Below are 19785 nucleotides of genomic sequence, written 5' to 3'. Positions count from 1 at the left end.
AACTGAGTTTACTTTGCAAATGGGGAACAACAAACTGCCATTGTGACAGATTTAAGATGTCAACGTTATTACTGTAGGTCCGGACAGTAATGTCGTTGTAATGTTCACGACTTGAGATTGCCACAAGTTAATAGAGGACACGAATTATATGGTCCGTGTGAACATTGTTATAAGGAGGTTTCATATGATTCATTATTTTTGAAGTTATACTTCTTTAGGCGGGTTATGAAAAATTGATAAGAGTGAAATTTTACGATGCGCGCGCACCGTGACACAAAATTAACAGAATGAAGTTGCCTACGGAAGATGCTAGGGCATTGGACATAATTTAAAAACAACATTCGAATAATAATAGAATTTATGTTACACTTAATGTAAGAGAATAATAATAAATATTTATTTATTTAATTTTTCAAATGTAAACTGAACTTTATTGACTATAATGACTCCTTTTCCAGTCTTTGATTATTTAATTGTAATTAATTATTTGCATGCAATCAAAAACTATTTTTAATAATGCCAAAGAAGTATAACTTCTTACGCGCGTACATAAGTACAGGCACCCTTTTTTTTTAAATTATTTACATAATGCAGGGTTAGGTATATTTTAAAAATTGAACACTGAGTCCGGGCTATTTCGCTGATCGTAGAAAAGAATTACTTCTCAGGAGTGGGTCAAGCATCGGCTACATTTAAGTTTTTTGAAAACTTTTTATAAATTTTTGAAGAAACAAACTAATACTAAATAAGTTACGGCAGAATACAAAATTCATAATATAAATCACTTAGAGCTCTAGGCTTTGATTGAGGCATTGTGTTTGTGATTGGCTGATAAGCAAGTTACAAAAGTTACAATTTGATTGAACCAAGTGATATTAGATACAAAAAGTTGTTGCGCGGTTGTTTTGCTACACTATCGCTGACTATGAAGAACGTGGCGCAGTGTAGCAAACTAGTTCGTAAAGTCCGAAGTCAATTTCACAAATTAATACGTCTATTATGTAATTAACAAATTTTTATATTAGGTTTAGAAGCACGAATAAAAAATAACTTACAATCGTAAAGCACCATCGTTTCTTTTGTTTTACATTTTTATTATTTTTCCTAACAATAATTATAATATATGTACTTTCTTATATACTATTTAAAAAAACATCTTACATTCGTCTCCCAATATCCCCAAAAGTCCTCCATGTCTTCTGGTGCTGAAGTTCATCGTGAACAGTAGATCTTGTCTTGTTAAGAAGCAATATAACGCAAATCTATATTAATATGTTGATATTGATTGAATTACACTTAATACCTTGTTAGCCTCAATCATTATACAAGCTTGTCTGTCACATCCCTTAGCTCTAATACTCTCACAGTGTACATTGAACGTTACCGATATTACAATACGTCACTTGAGTTATAACCAACCCAACACACAACTAACATTGTTTAACATGAAGAAGGGGTTGTTTACATGAATGAGGTATGTTGCTCGATTATTTTAACTAAATGGAGTTATTTTTTATTACAGTTTTAAAATTAAAGAAATTATCTAAAATAGACGTTGTTTTGTTTCTAAATTCTTCGCTTTTGTTTTCCTAGAACATTGTCACACAAAGAATTAGTTAATGAGTTGGATTTCAGATAATTAAATAATAAAGTATAACAGTTAAAAAAAATATATACGGTTTAAAAACAGCTGTCGATCAAAATGTAAAATTAATAAAACTACGTCAAAACATTAGTTTTCCCATTATTAAATATACCAAGTCGTATGCATTTTCAATATTCTATTCTCCGAATATTATTCAATTCCAACTCAATACTATGTACATTGTGAATGTAAAATAAAATACCAAATGTTTTCCTATTGTATTTTCCCAAACACTTGAAAGGTAAACCGCATTTCTTAAAGCAAATACGGTAGCATTACCTGACATCTCTGTCGAATTTCCATCCACTACTTTCGCCCAGTGACGTGAATAAAATCCTTTCAAATGTGCAAAGAGCGAGTGATGTTTGCAACCTCTTTGTTGCTCGTGAACTGGATTTCAGCGGAACTGTTTGAAGATACGTTTTAATATTAATACGACATTTAGGGCCCCGCCGAAATTATAGACCTTTCCTAGATTTTGTAATAAAAATAATGTTGCTTTGTATGATAAAACTGCACACTGGCGGCTAAAGTCTATTGAGATTGGTTATTTATGCATCATGATATAGTGGAAATATGTAAAGACAAGTGCACTGTTCTATAACCAAATATGGTGCTTCTGATGCATGCCAGTTGCTTGCTTGTTGGAGCAGCGATATCTTTACGTCCGAAGTTCGAAGGTCAATCACCGCCAACTAATTTCGGGATATAATCGATTGAACCCATACAACTTTTGGTCAAACATGCTTACCTCTGAGGCGAATGGGTTTATGAATTTTGTTTTAAGTTCCCTAACTGAAGGGGCATGGGGTAAACACTCTTTACTAACATCTATTTTTTTTTATTAAAAAAAACAAGACTGCTTCAAACAGCCTATGCCTTACCTGTGTCAGAAACTAACAAATATTCTTCCGCTGGAGTTCCAATTATGATATTAAGTCATCATTAGATCAATAAAACAAGGTATTAATTTAAATTTATATTTACTAATGTTAAAAAAAACCTTAAATTCAATTGCAATTATAAAAATTTGATTTAGATCATTTACTAAATTAATTAACTAATTAGTCATAGGATGTTCTATTTCAACTAATCGGCGTTCTGTTAACATAACTTCATTTTCTTCCTTAATACAAAAATTTCCTTCAAAATACTTTTGTACTTCCAGAATAGTTTTATCTTTCGTTTCCGGTAAGTACTTGTAAAGTAATCCAATGACTGCATAAGAACCGATTCCATAGAATAGAAATGAGCCACTTAGACCAACTGATTTGAATAAATATGGCGATAGTTTAAGCGTCACTGCCATTAGACTATTAAAAATAATACATAATACGCAAAAGAAAAGGCTTCTATTCTGTAACGGTGATAGCTCACCACATACACATAGGGCCATAATCATCGGACCACAGCTCATTGACATACAGTACGCAGCTAATAGAAGTATAGAAACATACTTATTATCTGATACAATTTCATATTCAATTAAATATAAATACACAGATAGTATTAATAAAAAAGCAGCGCCGAGTGACGACGCGTACAAAATCATTGTTCTTCGTTTAAGAAATTTAGAAAATGACGAACCTACATACATCCCAAGTATGGTTAATCCATCCAAAATCAACATACCATTGTAAGCTGTCCATTCACTTACAGTTATATCTTTTAATATCCTTATAGCGTAGATACTAAATGCAAATTTTCCGGATATATGGAATAAACAAATTGCCAACGTAGCAATAAGAATGGGCTTATAAAAACTACTTTCTGCTATCGCTTTAAACATCGATTTCAACATTAAAATCGGACGTCTTCCATCACGTGAATTAAATCGTGATTTGTGATAATCAATGAGACGTTTAAGCTCTTCCTCAGATTCTGCATCAGTCCCTTTTAACCACCGGTGTGTTTCAACACACTCCCTATAGCGACCTTTAGATGCAAGCCAGTACGGCGACTCTGTCCATAGTAATGTACTTAAGGTATATGCGCTGCAGATAAGGCTCACGATTGCAATATTACTCCAATGAAAATACGTTCCAATGGCGTTTGACATCCATATTCCCCAGAATACAGTCGCTGATTTGACAGTCAAAAAAATACCTCTATATCTGGGTGAAAAATATTCTGTTAGCACCATTAAAGAAATAGTGAGATGGCCGGCAGGTAACATACCAATTATTATCTGACTGACAATAATCTGACTTGGTGATGTACTATAGTACAAAATAACGCTGCTTATCAATGTGTCAAAGCAGAGAATAATTTCAGTTTTTTTCCTTCCAAAATAGTAGGCGAAGATCGGGATTATAACTGCCCAAGGTATGGAACTGTAGAATAAGGCGGATGCTGAAAATAAATTAAAATATAACCAACCAAATATAAAAGTAAGTTTCTCTAAAATATCTCTTTTCATAAAAAAATAAAACAAAAAAAAATATTTCGTAAATTTGACATCATTCAAGCTGGCGTTCTTCATCGGGGGTTAGATACTTATACTAAACGAATTTATTCGCGATGCAATAGTACCATAACACCACCATAAATGTCAGGCAAATTATTTCTTTTAATTAAATTATTGCACCAATCCGACTGAGGTACAGCAATAGTAGGAATAGCTTAGTTATAATCGTAATCAAAGATAACATTATTATAAACAATACTAGAACATAATCAATACTTCAAACAGAAATATAGAAACTTCATAATGACCTAACACATTTGCATTTAAATAAACACCACCAAACCTCCTGTACTAATGAAATAAGCTAAAAGTAATATCTTACATAACCAAGATTCCATTGACAAATCTATAGAATCCGTAGAATTGTGTTCCTTTTTTAGTTGCGGGATAAACACAGTCGGGGCACCCGCAAAAAGGCCATGGATGAAGTAAAATGTTACAACTCCGCTGCATATAAAACTCTGTAAACGAAACAAAATATTATTGTCTGGTATTGCTTATCCAATAGGTAGTGAATTTGATTCCCGACTATCCACATTTCTATCTATGTGTGCAATAAATACTTGCTCAGAATAAAAACGGACGCTGTGTGTCAGGCACAGAAGGTGTGACAAAAGAAGATCAAGGAAAAATATAGTCATCATTCTCTTTTGAAATTGTATCGCAAATTGTCTCTAATGGACTGAACACATCATATCCTCCTCTCGCCTCTACCCTCGTTATTTTATGATTCATATTATGTTTAAGTTATAAAATATAGACAGCATGAAAATGCTTTTGAATCTATTGTAGTTAACACACTGGTGGCATTTTTACATTCAAAAATAAACGTGAATAAATTTTTACTATTTTAGCCAGGCTAAAAGTACTTTAATATATCGACCATTAATTTTTAACGATCGCAACTCATATATACCTAAAATACTTTTTATAGACTTTATATTGTTATAAATGCCGTTTGTAGCTTGTGGAAAATATAGGTATGTATATTAATGTTATAAAAGGAAGTAGTAGTGAGAAGAGTAGAGAGAAATAGTGATATTTTGTCTTTGACTATAATAGTTGTAATTGCTAATTACCGGATTAACAATATTAATATGGCTATTCGATTGAATTTCCTAAGAATTTTTAAGTTTAAGAAGCTCTCTAGATTACTAAATGTTTGCTGTTTTTTTAACTCATCCCACAGAAGTATACATGTCCTTACATAACGCAGCAATTCTAAAGATATGCATTTACTCATATACATATACAATATACATAGACGGTAAAAATATAGGTGTGATTTTACTTCTAAAACACGTGTTTTTTAAATACGATTAAAAGTTTACCTGTCTAAGTAAGGGCATCCAGGAAGGTACAATAGAAACATCACTGTCGATAGCAAGAAATTCCATTATGACATAACAAATTTATATATTTATTAAATTCACACTAGCACATCATGCAATAAACATTACTTTAACGCAATTATATTTAAACTAAACACAAGTGATAACATTAATACGTCTATATCATTAAATTCAATACGTAATATACGTATAAGCAAATAAAATTAAATTGTTGTAAAAAATCGGCAAAGGTGTCCTCTAGTTTCGGAGGCCAAGGCTTTCTTTGGGTCGCTGCGCCAGCGGAGTAAGTTGAAATTGCTAATTGCCATGTTAATTTACCGCATTTGCTTCAGAGTTATAGACTATAATGATATTCTATATAACCAAAACTAGTACGACTTTTAAATACTATGGAACTTTGATTTTTTGAAGTTATACTTCTTTAGGCGCGTTATGAAAAATTGATGAGAGTGAAATTTTACGATTGCGCGATTGTCAGTGTGATTATAGCGTGCGCGAGCGAGATGGGAATAGGACAATCTACAAGTAAAAAGAAATAGCATATGCGTGAAATTAGCAAAGAATTTTGAATTACCATAATGACGTTTACCTTTTAAACAAATAAAGGAGTTTTAATTATTTTTTCAAAGAAATTTCGCAATGTTTTTTCACAAAGACCTATTGTTACTTAGTTAAAAGGTTATGAAACATAGCAAGTTATTAAATTGAATAAATAATATAATAAAATAATAAATAATAATTGTTATTAATATTAATTAATAATTGAATAATATACTGAATATTAAATATTATTAAATTGTTTACGTTAAATATTAATTATTAATGAATTATATTTAAAAAAAATAAAGAAAGCCAAACAAGTATAACTTCTTACGCGCGTACATAAGTACACGCACCCTTTTTTTTTCTATTTTAAAATATTAAAACTCAAGATCGTACGCTGTTGCGTATTGTGGTTCGGGAAGACTGAAGAACTTTGTATACTAACGTAATATAAGTACAGTGTAGTACACTTCATACTTTTGATCAGTTTAATTAACACCTATCAGCAAGGTCAGGTGCAGCGCGTACATAGAAAACTAATAAAAATTTAAGAGTTTCGTGAAAATGAACAATAATTAACTTTTTCTGTAAATTCCAGTTCAAAATTAAAAATTCATTTTGAAACGAGTGGAATGTGTTTGTTAAAGTCTGAATAGGTGTAGAGAGCTCAGTGTTGCAGTAAAAATGGGTTTATTATCATTATAACAAGCTTCAGCCGTTTTCCTCGTAAAATAAATAATATCCCAATACCATAGTATTGGTATACTCACTAACATCGTCATCAATGGCTTGTGGACTTTAATCTCAAGAATATTTCGCCATCGCAATCTTTTTCGTGCTTGTTGCGTTCATTTATGAACACCTATAGTTTCGAGGTCCTTGACAACTATATTCTACCAACGCAGATTAAGGATTCTGCACTTCTCGCACGCATGTTTCTTTTTTTTTTAGTTTTTCTCTTAACTAGGGTTGCCTGGAAGAGATCGCTTACTAGCGATAAGGCCGCCCGTTGCATCCCTTATAATTTGTATCTATTGTGTTTCTTTTATTTGTAACGAAGTGTAAATAAATAAATAAATAAATAAACGCAGCCACGGTCTACCGAATTTTCTCTTGCCACCAGGTTTCTAGATGGTGTATATCTATAAATTAAAATAAATATTACAGCATATTTTTATTTGTCTGAAATATAATCAGTGTGTTTGTGATTGGACTGGCGTAGCTGACCTTTAAAGTTTAAGTCAAAATCATTTATTCATTTAGTAACACAGTGTACACTTATAAACGTCAATAAAGAAATATGTACATTGTACGTATTAAATGCTAAATGCTTCTACTTTTACATTTACTGCCAGTTCTCAAATCAAGGGCGTAAAACGGACTAGAAGAACTGGCTATAAACTCTCCGCCACTCTTTTTAATCGCCAAGTTTTTTGTTTTACACAATTTTTGTAAAGAGCTGCAACCATTACACCATTTACACATGGTAAATGAGACGTACAACAAAAAAGAAGAATAAAACGAAAGTTGAAACCACTGTTATATTATTTATTCCTTTATATCTGAGCTTTTCTGCATGTTTGAAAACGATCACTTTCAACAATGGCGCTAAAACTCTTGGTCGTAACTTCAGTATGTGTTTCCTTAATATTTCTTCTTCAAAGTTAAATAAGTCATCATCCTTACGTGCTAAACACAAGCTGTCCATTTTTGACCATTAGTCGTGCATGTTTTCTCACGATGTTTCCCTTATTATTGACGGACATTTCGTTTGCACAGCGGAATTTCAATGGACTCAATATTATCACATCTAGTTACTATTATAAAATACTAGCTGACCCGACATACGTTGTTTTGCGATATATTTCTAGGAAACATTTCTTAGTTCAATAAAAATAACTATCTACTATAATAAAAAATAGGGGTTAAGCGTAGAGGGGTGACAATTAAGGGTTGTATGTATTTTTAATGCCACATAAAAAAAAAATATCTAAAAAATAAAAATTTAGGGGTGGACACCCTTAACATTTAGGGGTCTGAAAGATAGATAGCAGCCGATTCTCAGACTTACTAAATATGCATAAAAAATTTCATAAGAATCGCGTTCGAGTCGTTTCGGAGGAGTATGGGAACGAACATTGTGGCACGAGAATTTTATACATTAGATATATAACATTGTTAACTAAAATTAGATTTTTCTATCGCAATTTAACTAAACGTTAAAATTTTAAATACAAGCAACGTTCTTTTAACTTTTACAAACTTTGTTTACTCAAAAGAATTTCACTTCCAATTTGGCGATTATCGTATATACCCTATATGTCAGGATTATTGTACGAATGACATTTAGCAAAGGGAATGGGAACAAACATCAATAGTCATTGCTCGCTTACAGGCTTAATCGAGACCGATTGCGACCGAATGAACGAAATAAAGCCTGCATTTTTGGGGAACGAACGGTTTTACATTTTTATATATACTAACGCCTTTCGCAATCTGCTTAGCAATTGTGTGAGACATTGATTTGCCTTTTCATACAAATAACCTTAAATAAATCTATGTTGTAATATATTTATAATAAAATATAACAACTATATGTAAAAAGAATAAAATCTCATGGTACTAAATACTCAATGAAATAAAGAATATAATACTAAGAATAATTCAATACTATAAAGGATTTATTATAATTAAATATACATTATTCTTTTGTAGATGTATTGAAATTGATTCTCACTAAGTGTGTTATTATTATTCTATTGTTTTACAAAGTAACCATAATAATAATAATAATAATCATTTATTTGCAAGAATATGGTATAAAAATCTTATGGTTGTACAATCTTAACTCCGCATATTCTGCCACACACAATGGCGTGCAAATTTATCTTACATAATTAACAATTAGGATTTTACTATATTACAATCAAACCTTATGTGGTTTTATAATCACATTATTTATTTTTTATATCCGGACAATCAGCCATATATAAAAAGGCATGCAAATGTCATAAAGTTTTGCTATGTCATATAATAAAAACATTAACATAATGTCATGATAATACGTCAAGCTATTTATAATCAATTGTTGTCAAACTTATAGGCCAAATATTCGCCTACGCTATAAAAGCACCTTGACTTTAGAAACCCAATCACCTTCCCCTTGAAAACATTACATGACAGCGATCTATAACTTCTGGGAAGGTGATTAAATATTCTTATAGCCATGGCGTTACAATTTTTAGAATAAGGCGCGGTGCAACATGCAGGCACCCGCAGCCGTGTTGGATCCCTCGGTATATATAAGCACGTTTCTTTGTATGTATTAAATAGTTTTGGATACTTCTTGACAGTCATAACATTTTCTTTTCATATCCTGTTTTCACAATAATTAAAACAATTAAAATAATCGTCTGTAAAATTTAACAAATTAAACAATTAATGTTTTTGTGTACATACTTTATTATATCATTTTAAATTAATTAGTATGTAAATGGTATTATTACGTAATATATTCTTTTTACTTTGAAACGAATCAAGTGGCTTTTATGTTCGTTGAATGGCAAAGAATTAAATATATTTTTATGTCTTATTGTGTAGTAATATGGACATACAGGTGACATGTGAGGTGTCGTGTATTATTTTTATTTGATAAATAAGGAGATAAAAAGCAGTAGAGAGATAAGTAGCACTCTTGCTGAAAATGCCCTGTTAAAAATCAATCAATATCAAATCCGAAGATAGTTCAAAATTCGACGTATAGTTTACCTACATCTAACCAAACCACACATTGTTTATGGGGTCCAATAAATTCTTAGAGAGAAGTCTTGTATGTATTTAATTTAAATTTTTTTTATGCTTAAAAACACTTACATTTAACAACGTCAAAATTAAGCATATTTAAACTAATATTCCTTTATTTCAGTGCTTCATAATATGTTTTATGACAGATGTTTCACACTTCAACTATTACCTATACTTTGGCCAACGATTTTAATCCTACAACTAAGAAAAGAAGCTAATTCAACTAATGCAATCACAATCAAAATGGAATCTTGGATATGTGAGTTTCTTTTGTTTTAATTTCTACTATTTCTTTTGATTTACACGACTTTAGTATGGGGTAAAAGGTGCACGCACTTTTAGGAAGTGATTCGCGTACATATTAAAAATCTTTTTTTATAAAGAATATGATTAGATTATTCAATATAGTTGCCTTGGAGAGCGATACAACGATTATAACGTTATACAATTATTCGACACTATTTTTATAGTACGCTTTGTCTTTAGCCTCAAAATAGGCTTCAGTTTCTGCAATATTACCTCAAAATTTCTGTCCAGCGAGCATTCTCTTGGCGTTTGAAAACAGAAAAATGTCACTGGGGGCCAAATCTGGAGAATACGGTAGATGAGAAACAATGCGAAGCCCAATTCATGGAATTTTTCCATCGTTTTCATTGATTTGTTATAGATTGTTATTTTGCCTAATTTCTTTGTTGTATGTATTCAGATTATACAACAAAGAAAATAAATAAAAAATAAAATATACTGCAAATTGCTATATTATTTGTATTAAGATTATATGATCACGTTCCATTTAATATAATGGTTTATTTGATTACAGCTGCTGCCGGTGCTCATAGTGGATTATCATACTACTGCTTTTGGCTTCTCACTATGTACCTTCAATGATAAAGTGGATATTAATGACAGCAAGTGCGTGTATACTTTACTTCAGCAAAATCATTCACGAAATACTTATAGGCCAAATTTTACATGCTACAACAACTATCAGTTTTAATAATCACAGAATATACGACACCTAAATATAGAGGAGTTTTTACGACGATTAAAAATGCTACATTCTTTTGCATTGGGCAACAAATACATTAGGAACTTTCTTCTATTGGAAAGTGATTTTTATACCGATTTTTCTGTGCTGTGCTATAACTATGACGATGGCATTCTGGCCGGAATCACCATACTGGTAAGCAAGAAAAGGCTCTTTGTTGTAACTATACTTAATAAAAATAAGAAATTTTAATGTGGTCCATTTGTATTAACATTGTTTTTGTATTTAACACTGGCTCAAACCAGAATATGCATTATGGTTTTATCTCGTACATCCATTATTGAGTGTATTGATTCAATCAGAGTCTAATATTTGCGATCAATCGAGTCTGTAATTTTGAAACAAAATACCTCTTATTCTATCAAAAGCAATGCATTCCAAAGTGGCAATCAGAAGCAATAACACGAACAAATCCCGTGGGAAATAATACAATTCCAATCTACTTTCAATTGGCTGAAACCTCGCGAGGGGATCTATTAATTTTAAGTAGTAAGAAAAAACGTATCGAACCAGAGGAAATATTACATTTTCAACGTTTTATTTGCTAAAATCACTCTAAGGAAATGTTTTTGTTTCATTTGTAATCAATGTGTTGAACATTCTTTAATAATTCACAACCAGTTTAAATGACACGATATTGAACTAGCAACCATTTATGATTATTTTAATGATAAAAAATCATTATTGTCGTGTTGATTCTCCATGCACCTTGCTCTTACGGTTGAGGCAAACAGCGTGACGCGTGTCTTTAAACCCAAAAATCTACGACATGCGTTAGGTACTGATGACTGATTGACTATAGACTGATTATAGACTATAGAAGGTTTCCAAACGCTGAACTAGTTGTCTAAAAACACTTGGTTTAACACTGACCAAGTACAAGAGGAAATGTGACATGCGTTTTGATCCTTAAGCCTCACGATGTTTTCCTTCACCCTAAAGGCAAATGATAATTACGTACACATAAATATCCATGGGTTTGAACGCACAAACTCAGTCCAGAAAATCGCTAACTAGGGTAACATGGCTTTATACATTTTTTAAAATTATTTTCTACATATTTGTGCTGATATTTAGATGCTTTTTGAAACGATAGGGGATGACGCTGCATATTTCAAAAGATCGTTGAGAAAATTAATATGCATATTGCGAACATAATTTCAATACATCTAACGCAATACCTGAAACCTATTTCGTTAATAACGTCTTTTTTATGATACATTGCTGATAATGCGTGGGTGATTAGAATAATAATAGCGTCTATCACGCAATGTAAAGCATTAAGTTAGATTCAACCGCAAAGTTGGTGACACAATCCTCTATTAAAAGTATGATAATTATAAAGAAGCATCATCAACATTTTTGCAAACAAAGACACTACACATTCTCCGGCTAATGTATAATTAATAAGTCGTACTTTAAACTATATATGAAATATATAATATATATATACAAATGAATAGCCGTTCGTTTCGCTAAAACTCGAAAACGGCTGGACCGATTTTGTTTGGTAAAATATAAATAATAAGTAAAGAAAAATACTAAAAATGACAATAAAATTATCCTATAAAATCTGTTCCTATGTCTTTTTAGAAATAAAGAAGTGTCACTTAGTTGTCATATATAGGTCCCTTCAGAAATAAGTATTTCATGGCTGTAGTTTGTTGTATTAGACCAGGGTAGATAATTTTTGAAACCAAAAAAAATTACAGTAGGATGAAACCCATTAGAAAAGGAGGGAAATATGTTCAAAATGAAAGGAAAAATAAATTACGGTCGATCTGAGGTCGGGAAGGGAAGGGGGGGGGGGGAGTTTTAAGGGTAAAAAACGGTTTATCTCGATTTCCGGCAAAACTAAAAGTCCTATCGAAGAAAGGACACATATATTACGTTTTGACACAAATATATGTAGGTGACACGAAGTTCACGAGTTCATCTAGTAATATACAAATATAGCTAACCGTTTGTTCGGCTGAACACACTAAGGAGCTGAGCCAATACTCTGTAACTTCTTGTATCTATAGAAGTTGTATGCAATTTTAGTTCTCTAAATTTCGCCACATCAACGGTACCGATCTCAATTCAAGCAACGAAGAAGGTATCAAATAGCCACTTCTTCCTTGCTTTATCTTTCTGTGAAACATTATTTAGCTTATAAGCTCATCCAAAACATAAAAAAAAACATCGCGTGTACGGATCGCTAATGTTGCAACCTTGCGATGGCGCAGTACGAAACTCTTAATGAACTGACGGACTGAAACTGAAACGAATTACTCTGAAAATATGTCGGGATGTCTAAGTGCGGATATCATCAGCAGGGCATGATGGGCGTCATAGGATTCATGGCTCAAACATTGCACACTACCGATAGAAATTTAAAATGGCGGCGGTAAATAGAGGAGGCCGTTACACAATTGTTTTTGAAGAATATTAAATGTAGATTTAAGATATTATTTAGAATCTGAATAATTTTACTATATTGTATGGATCAATAATATAGCTTTATTTGGTGAAATAATTGGTGATATTTTTTTTTATAGAACGGGGGGCAAACGGGCAGGAGGCTCACCTGATGTTAAGGGATACCGCTGCCCATGGACACTCTCAATGCCAGAGGGCTCACGAGTGCGTTGTCGGCCTATTAAGAATTGGTACGCTCTTTTCTTGAAGGACCCTAAGTCGAATTGGTTCGGAAATACTTCAGTGGGCAGCTGATTCCACAAAGTGGTGGTGCGCGGCAAAAACTGCCAAAGCTATCTGCTATCTTAATTTGCTAAAATTTAGTGTCCAAACACCAAAGCCAAAGCACGTCAAATTATCAATCAATGTGTTAATAACTTCTAGTGTCTAAAAAGAAATATGTAAAAAAAAATATAATGAACCTATTATTTCATCGGTGAGAACAAAGAATATGAATGAAATACTGCATTCTTTCGTAACCGCAGCTATTGCCGACACCAGCACGGGAAATACATTTCAATTATACCGAAACAATTACCACAAATCAAAAGGCCACTAAATCTGCTGTTAAAATGTGCCTTTTTAAGGCCAAAAACATATTAATAATAATACATGTTTGTAATGTAATATTTTAGTTTCTGCCTAATTAATAGAAAATATATTTAAACGTGGAGCAAGAGATTATCAAACTGTTTCCCAAGGAACGTAAAAGCAAAAAAAAAACTATTGAGGTGTCAAGGGACACCCGGATGGAACGAAATTCCTTTCGATTAATTTATATGTTAATTGGTATCATAACAGTATGATAGGTTTTCTCGACACCAATCTTACGACGAAAAAAAAAAGCCAACATCACGAGGTGTTCCCAGGCGGTCACCCATCCAAGTACTGACCTCGCCCGACGTTGCTTAACTTCGGTGATCGGACGAGAACCGGTGTATTCAACGTGGTATGGACGTTGGCGATAGCTAAATCGATAATGTAAAATATAACAACTATAGCAAAAAGTGTCGTTACAACTTTTGGTCTTAATTTATTCCGTCTAGCCCCCTTTCGCAACGCTCGATAACTTCGTTCCAAAAATAAACGCAAAAGAGGAAGTTTATTTCGATAGTGGATAGACCAGATTAGGCAAACAGCAGATAGTACAAGGCAGAGAACAGCAGAGAGCGGCACAGTGCAGACAGAAATAGCAGGATTTGGAAGATGCCTTCGCAAAACAAGGGCATCTAGAAAGAATGAGATGATAGAAATACATATTATACATATGTATTTATATATTTTATACATTTTTTATAGGCTTTTATTATTATTAATATGAAATAAATAAAATTGAAATAATACACAAAAAAATATACGTCATTTGCATAATACTTTACATACATTTCCATGCTGTATTTTCCAAAATTGATAATACTCAAATAGTAAAGCATTTGAATTAGCTAGCGATTTTTTTATATTAATAAGATTATTATTGATAAGATTTATCAGTTATTTATTATTCTAAATAAAGTCGAATTCTCCAAAATCCTAATCAAATTTGTATTTGAAAGCCTTAGGGAATTTTACATATTAAATTACAAAAATATGAGTAAAATAAATTTTTAACCTAATATATTGCGTTTCAATTTTCGAAATCGCTACTTTAATAGCTCCACCGTGGTTACGTAACTGGAGGCATCGTAACAATCTGTGCACAAGTACGTGACGCTGTTTCTTATTTCTTCCTTCTATTCATTATAGCTGAGCTCATGATATACTGTATAGCTCTCTGCGACCTGTACCGAACATTAATGGCCGTCTCACTTTTTCTTTTGTTACTGAAGTGGCTAACGGCCAAAATTAATAATGTATCCTCAATCTATGATTATAACCAATCTTGGACTGATTCATATCTAAAGACCGATCTCCAATCTGCATGCCAATAAACATTTCTGCTATCCGATTGTTTATTTGACAAAAGATTGACAGCAATCTTTTGCGTGATCCTTCCCTCTCGACCGCGTTTCGTTCAATGTAATATGTTGTGTTCAAGCATACCAAAAGTTTGCTGTTTTTGGAACGAAATAAAATCTGTCTGACTAAAAAATAGGTCTGTTTTTACAATGTATGGATAAAGTAGCAAATAGCTATGCAACGTTTTTTTTGCTTTTTTGGTACGAACAAATAAAGTTACAAAATTCTATAGAAAAACATAGAACCTTAACCTTTTTGTTGGTCATTTAATATTACTTGTAACGAAACGGGCTGTCATTTTCATATGGTATTTTTGTTTGATAGGTTATTGAGTATTTTAGTACATATTATTACAAATATAAATTTTCTCTGAGTAGTTTGTGTAGGTTGTTTTTGTGATTTGAGGTTGGTTCTTTAACTTAAAAAATGTCTACGCAAAAACGTGAAAGAAGCGTCAATTTCAGCCGGGAAGAAGTTGACCTTCTAACTTCGCTTGTTGCTGACCATAAAAATATATTAGAAAATAAAAAGACTGACTCAGTCACCTGGCAGGAGAAAGAGCAGTGCTGGAAGACGCTGGAGGCGCTGTTTAATAGCACAAGTGGGGTAAACTTTCGCAGTGCTAAAGCTTAAAGAGGGCTACAAGAAAAAAGTCTGCCTTGATACATGCTGAAACATATCGTACAGGAGGTGGCCCTAGTGCTGCTACTCCTCTTACTCCCTATCGAGGAAAAAGTCAAAGACATGATATTGTTGTATGTCGAAGGAATTGAAAGGAAGAGCTTCTAAATAAAAGAAAGTAATGGGCATTTGAAAAGGGAGAAAGAGAGCATAAAAGAGAATTATGGGCCATAGAAAAAAATATATTGTTAAATAAATTAGAAAAATAATGGATTTTGTGCCTGGAGCGAGGATCTATTGTATTAAAAATTTGTATTTTTATTTATATAAAAGCATTGAATTTTTATTTTATTTATCTCAAAAATGTTGTAATTTATAAAATATTATAGTAATAAAGCAAAATAATCACTTATAAGATTACTTCGCACACTTACATTTCCCACGTTGTCAATTGCGCTTTGATCAATATCATCAGCTGGTTCATCTACTTGTTGCAGTAGTTCAAAATGTTCATCTCGCATATCAATAGCAATATTGTGCAACACTGCACATGCCACTATCACAGCTTGTACACGAGATACTTGAAGCAAAACCTTTTTTGACAAACCGATTTTGGGGAACCGATTTATTCCAAACACCATAATATGTCCTTTCCACCATTCCACATTTCTGCTTCGTATTTGAGATTCGTTATAAAGATGTTCTGCTGGAGTCTTGAGCTTTTGAAGTGGAGTTAGTAGATAGTATCAATAGTAACAAATATTTTTGGTTGTAGCTAATATTTAAAAAAAAGTTACAAAAGTTGATGAAAAGATGAAACCTGCAAGAAGTCATACATGATAGACATCACTTTGTGTAAAAGTGTCTCCAAAGCTTCTTTTGTTAACCTAAATCTAAATGTGAATTCGGCGTCATTCAGGCTCTGGATATAATTAATTCTTGTCTTCTTATGTCTTCGCACAGAAGTACGTTGTCTTCTTCCAGCTTCAGAATTACTATCCCAATCGGATAATTGCATTTAAACTTCCAAATCACTATCACTAGAACTGGAAGATGACGAAGATGAATAAATTTTCCCAATGAATATTATGTTAGGTCGCAATCCCAAACCCAAATCATACCAGTTTCACCGATAGCAATCCTAGATTGATTTGGCCAATCGAAGCAACAGTCAAAATGGACAGATAGGTTGTTGGCATGAGTAAACATTCATTTTCATACAGAGGGCAATCTTCAATCTCTTATCCGCCCTCTGAACGATTGGTTGACGGCCAAAATTAATAATGTATCCTCAATCTATGATTATAACCAATCTTGGACTGATTCATATCTAAAGACCGATCTCCAATCTGCATGCCAATAAACATTTCTGCTATCCGATTGTTTATTTGACAAAAGATTGACAGCAATCTTTTGCGTGATCCTTGCCTCTCGACCGCGTTTCGTTCAATGCAATATGTTGTGTTCAAGCATACCAAAAGCTTGCTGTTTTTGGAACGAAATAAAATAAGTAAGACTTAGGGTCTGTTTAACAATGTATGGATAAAGTAGCAAATAGCTATGCAACGTTTTGTTTGTTTTTTTGTTACGAACAAATAAAGTTATAAAATTCTATAGAAAAACATAGAACCTTAACCTTTTTGTTGGTCATTTAATATTACTTGTAACGAAACGGGCTGTCATTTTCATATGGTATTTTTGTTTGTTATTGAGTATTTTAGTACATATTATTACAAATATAAATTTTCTCTGAGTAGTTTGTGTATGTTGTTTTTGTTATTCGAGGTTGGTTCTTTAACTTAAAAAAATGTCTACACAAAAACGTGAAAGAAGCGTCAATTTCAGCCGGGAAGAAGTTGACCTTCTAACTTCGCTTGTTGCTGACCATAAAAATATATTAGAAAATAAAAAGAGTGACTCAGTCACCTGGCAGGAGAAAGAGCAGTGCTGGAAGACGCTGGAGGCGCTGTTTAATAGCACAAGTGGGGTAAACTTTCGCAGTGCTAAAGCTTAAAGAGTGCTACAAGAAAAAAGTCTGCTGAAACATATCGTACAGGAGGTGGCCCTAGTGCTGCTACTCCTCTTATCGAGGAAAAAGTCAAAGACATGATATTGTTGTCTGTCGAAGGAAATGAAAGTCAATTGAAAGGAAGAGCATCTAAATAAGAGAAAGCAATGGGCATTTGAAGAGGAAGAAAGAGAGCATAAAAGAGAATTATGGGCCATAGAAAAAAATATATTGTTAAATAAATTAGAAAAATAATAGATTTTGTGCCTGGAGCGAGGATGTATTGTATTAAAAATTTGTATTTTTATTTAAATAAATTATTTAATTTATCTCAAAAATGTTGTAATTTATAAAATATTATAGTAATAAAGCAAAATAATCACTTATAATGGTGGCTGTACACACTCGTCGAGACACCCCGAGACAGGCCGAGTGCGAGAGTGTACAGTAGAGCTCTCGTCTCGCCTCGCTTCCTCGCAGTTGGTCTCGCCTCTCTCGGTCGCCTGTCGGTTTTTTGCGCACGAGTCAAAGGGTCTCGCGAGTAAAACGAGAGCGACCTGTACACACTCGTTCAATCATTAAATTTTGGATAATATTAAAACTTTATGATCCTAATTACCAATTTCTGTTGCGGTGTATAGTGACCATCTTCTTCTTCGCCATGGCTTCGTATTTTTTTTTAATGGTTAACGTGAAGAAAATTATAATAACTCATTGCACAAAGACAAACAGCAGCAGCGGTTGCCACGTCCATTATCAACGGTGTTTTAAATACAATTAACGTAACGAGTGTGTACAGGCTGCGCTCTTCTCTCGGTCCTCTCGGTCGAGACTCCCGGCGAGAAGCTCTCGCCGAGTGTGTACAGCCACCATAAGATAACTTCGCACACTTGCATTTCCCACGTTGTCAATTGCGCTTTGATCAATATCATCAGCTGGTTCATCTACTTGTTGCAGTAGTTCAAAATGTTCATCTCGCATATCAATAGCAATATTGTGCAACACTGCACATGCCACTATCACGGCTTGTACACGAGATACTTGAAGCAAAACCTTTTTTGACAAACCGATTTTGGGGAACCGATTTTTTCCAAACACCATATTATGTCCTTTCCACCACATTTCTGCTTCGTATTTGAGATTCGTTATAAAGATGTTCTGCTGGAGTCTTGAGGTTTTGAAGTGGTGTTAGTAGGTAGTATCTATAGTAACAAATATTTTTGGTTGTAGCTAATATTTAAAAAAAAATTACAAAAGCTGATAAAAAGATGAAACCTGCAAGAAGTCATATATGATAGACATCACTTTGTGTAAAAGTGTCTCCAAAGCTTCTTTTGTTAACCTAAATCTAAATGTGAATTCGGCGTCATTCAGGCTCTGGATATAATTAATTCTTGTTTTCTTATGTCTTCGCACAGAAGTACGTTGTCTTCTTCCAGCTTCAGAATTACTATCCCAATCGGATAATTGCATTTAAACTTCAAAATCACTATCACTAGAACTGGAAGATGACGAAGATGAATAAATTTTCCCAATGAATATTAAGTTAGGTCGCAATCCCAAACCCAAATCATACGAGTTTCACCGATAGCAATCCGAGATTGATTTGGCCAATCGAGCAACTGTCAAAATGGACAGATAGGTTGTTGGCATGAGTAAACATTCATTTTCATACAGAGGGCAATCTTCAATCTCTTATCCGCCCTCTGAACGATTGGTTGAATAATTAGATTGGTATCTCAGTCCATGTATTGAATATTGGCATGCTTTTCTTTAGAAATGGATTGAATTGTCAGTCTATGACAGCTAAAATTGGATTGATATTGCATATTGGTTTTGGTCGTAATTTGGCAATGTGTTTATAAAATATTGATTTAAGTT

The 19785-nt window shown here is 32.9% G+C and overlaps 1 protein-coding gene, 1 long non-coding RNA gene and 1 other non-coding gene across 3 annotated transcripts; 1 reads left to right on the top strand and 2 right to left on the bottom strand.

Moving 5' to 3' along the window:
• The first annotated feature begins 1364 nt into the window (after nucleotides 1-1364).
• Nucleotides 1365-11409, top strand: LOC125053399. Its single transcript, XR_007117568.1, has 3 exons — nucleotides 1365-1474; nucleotides 9933-10070; nucleotides 10632-11409. It is a non-coding gene; the product is annotated as an uncharacterized LOC125053399 (long non-coding RNA).
• LOC125053398 (facilitated trehalose transporter Tret1-like) lies at nucleotides 2638-5708 on the bottom strand. Its single transcript, XM_047654747.1, has 3 exons — nucleotides 5444-5708; nucleotides 4435-4573; nucleotides 2638-3997 (listed from the first exon to the last, which is right to left on the bottom strand). The coding sequence occupies exons 1-3, from the start codon at nucleotides 5507-5509 to the stop codon at nucleotides 2706-2708; spliced, it is 1497 nt and encodes a 498-aa protein (XP_047510703.1). The 5' UTR covers nucleotides 5510-5708; the 3' UTR covers nucleotides 2638-2705.
• A 2754-nt stretch (nucleotides 11410-14163) lies between the features above and the next one.
• Nucleotides 14164-14282, bottom strand: LOC125053431. Its single transcript, XR_007117571.1, has one exon. It is a non-coding gene; the product is annotated as a 5S ribosomal RNA (ribosomal RNA).
• Between the last annotated feature and the right edge of the window lie 5503 nt (nucleotides 14283-19785).

Source organism: Pieris napi, chromosome 10 (genome assembly GCF_905475465.1).
Source record: "Pieris napi chromosome 10, ilPieNapi1.2, whole genome shotgun sequence".
Taxonomy (NCBI): domain Eukaryota; kingdom Metazoa; phylum Arthropoda; class Insecta; order Lepidoptera; family Pieridae; genus Pieris; species Pieris napi.
The sequence above is the reverse complement of the archived record's forward strand: the minus strand, read 5'-3'. Positions and strand labels throughout refer to the sequence as shown.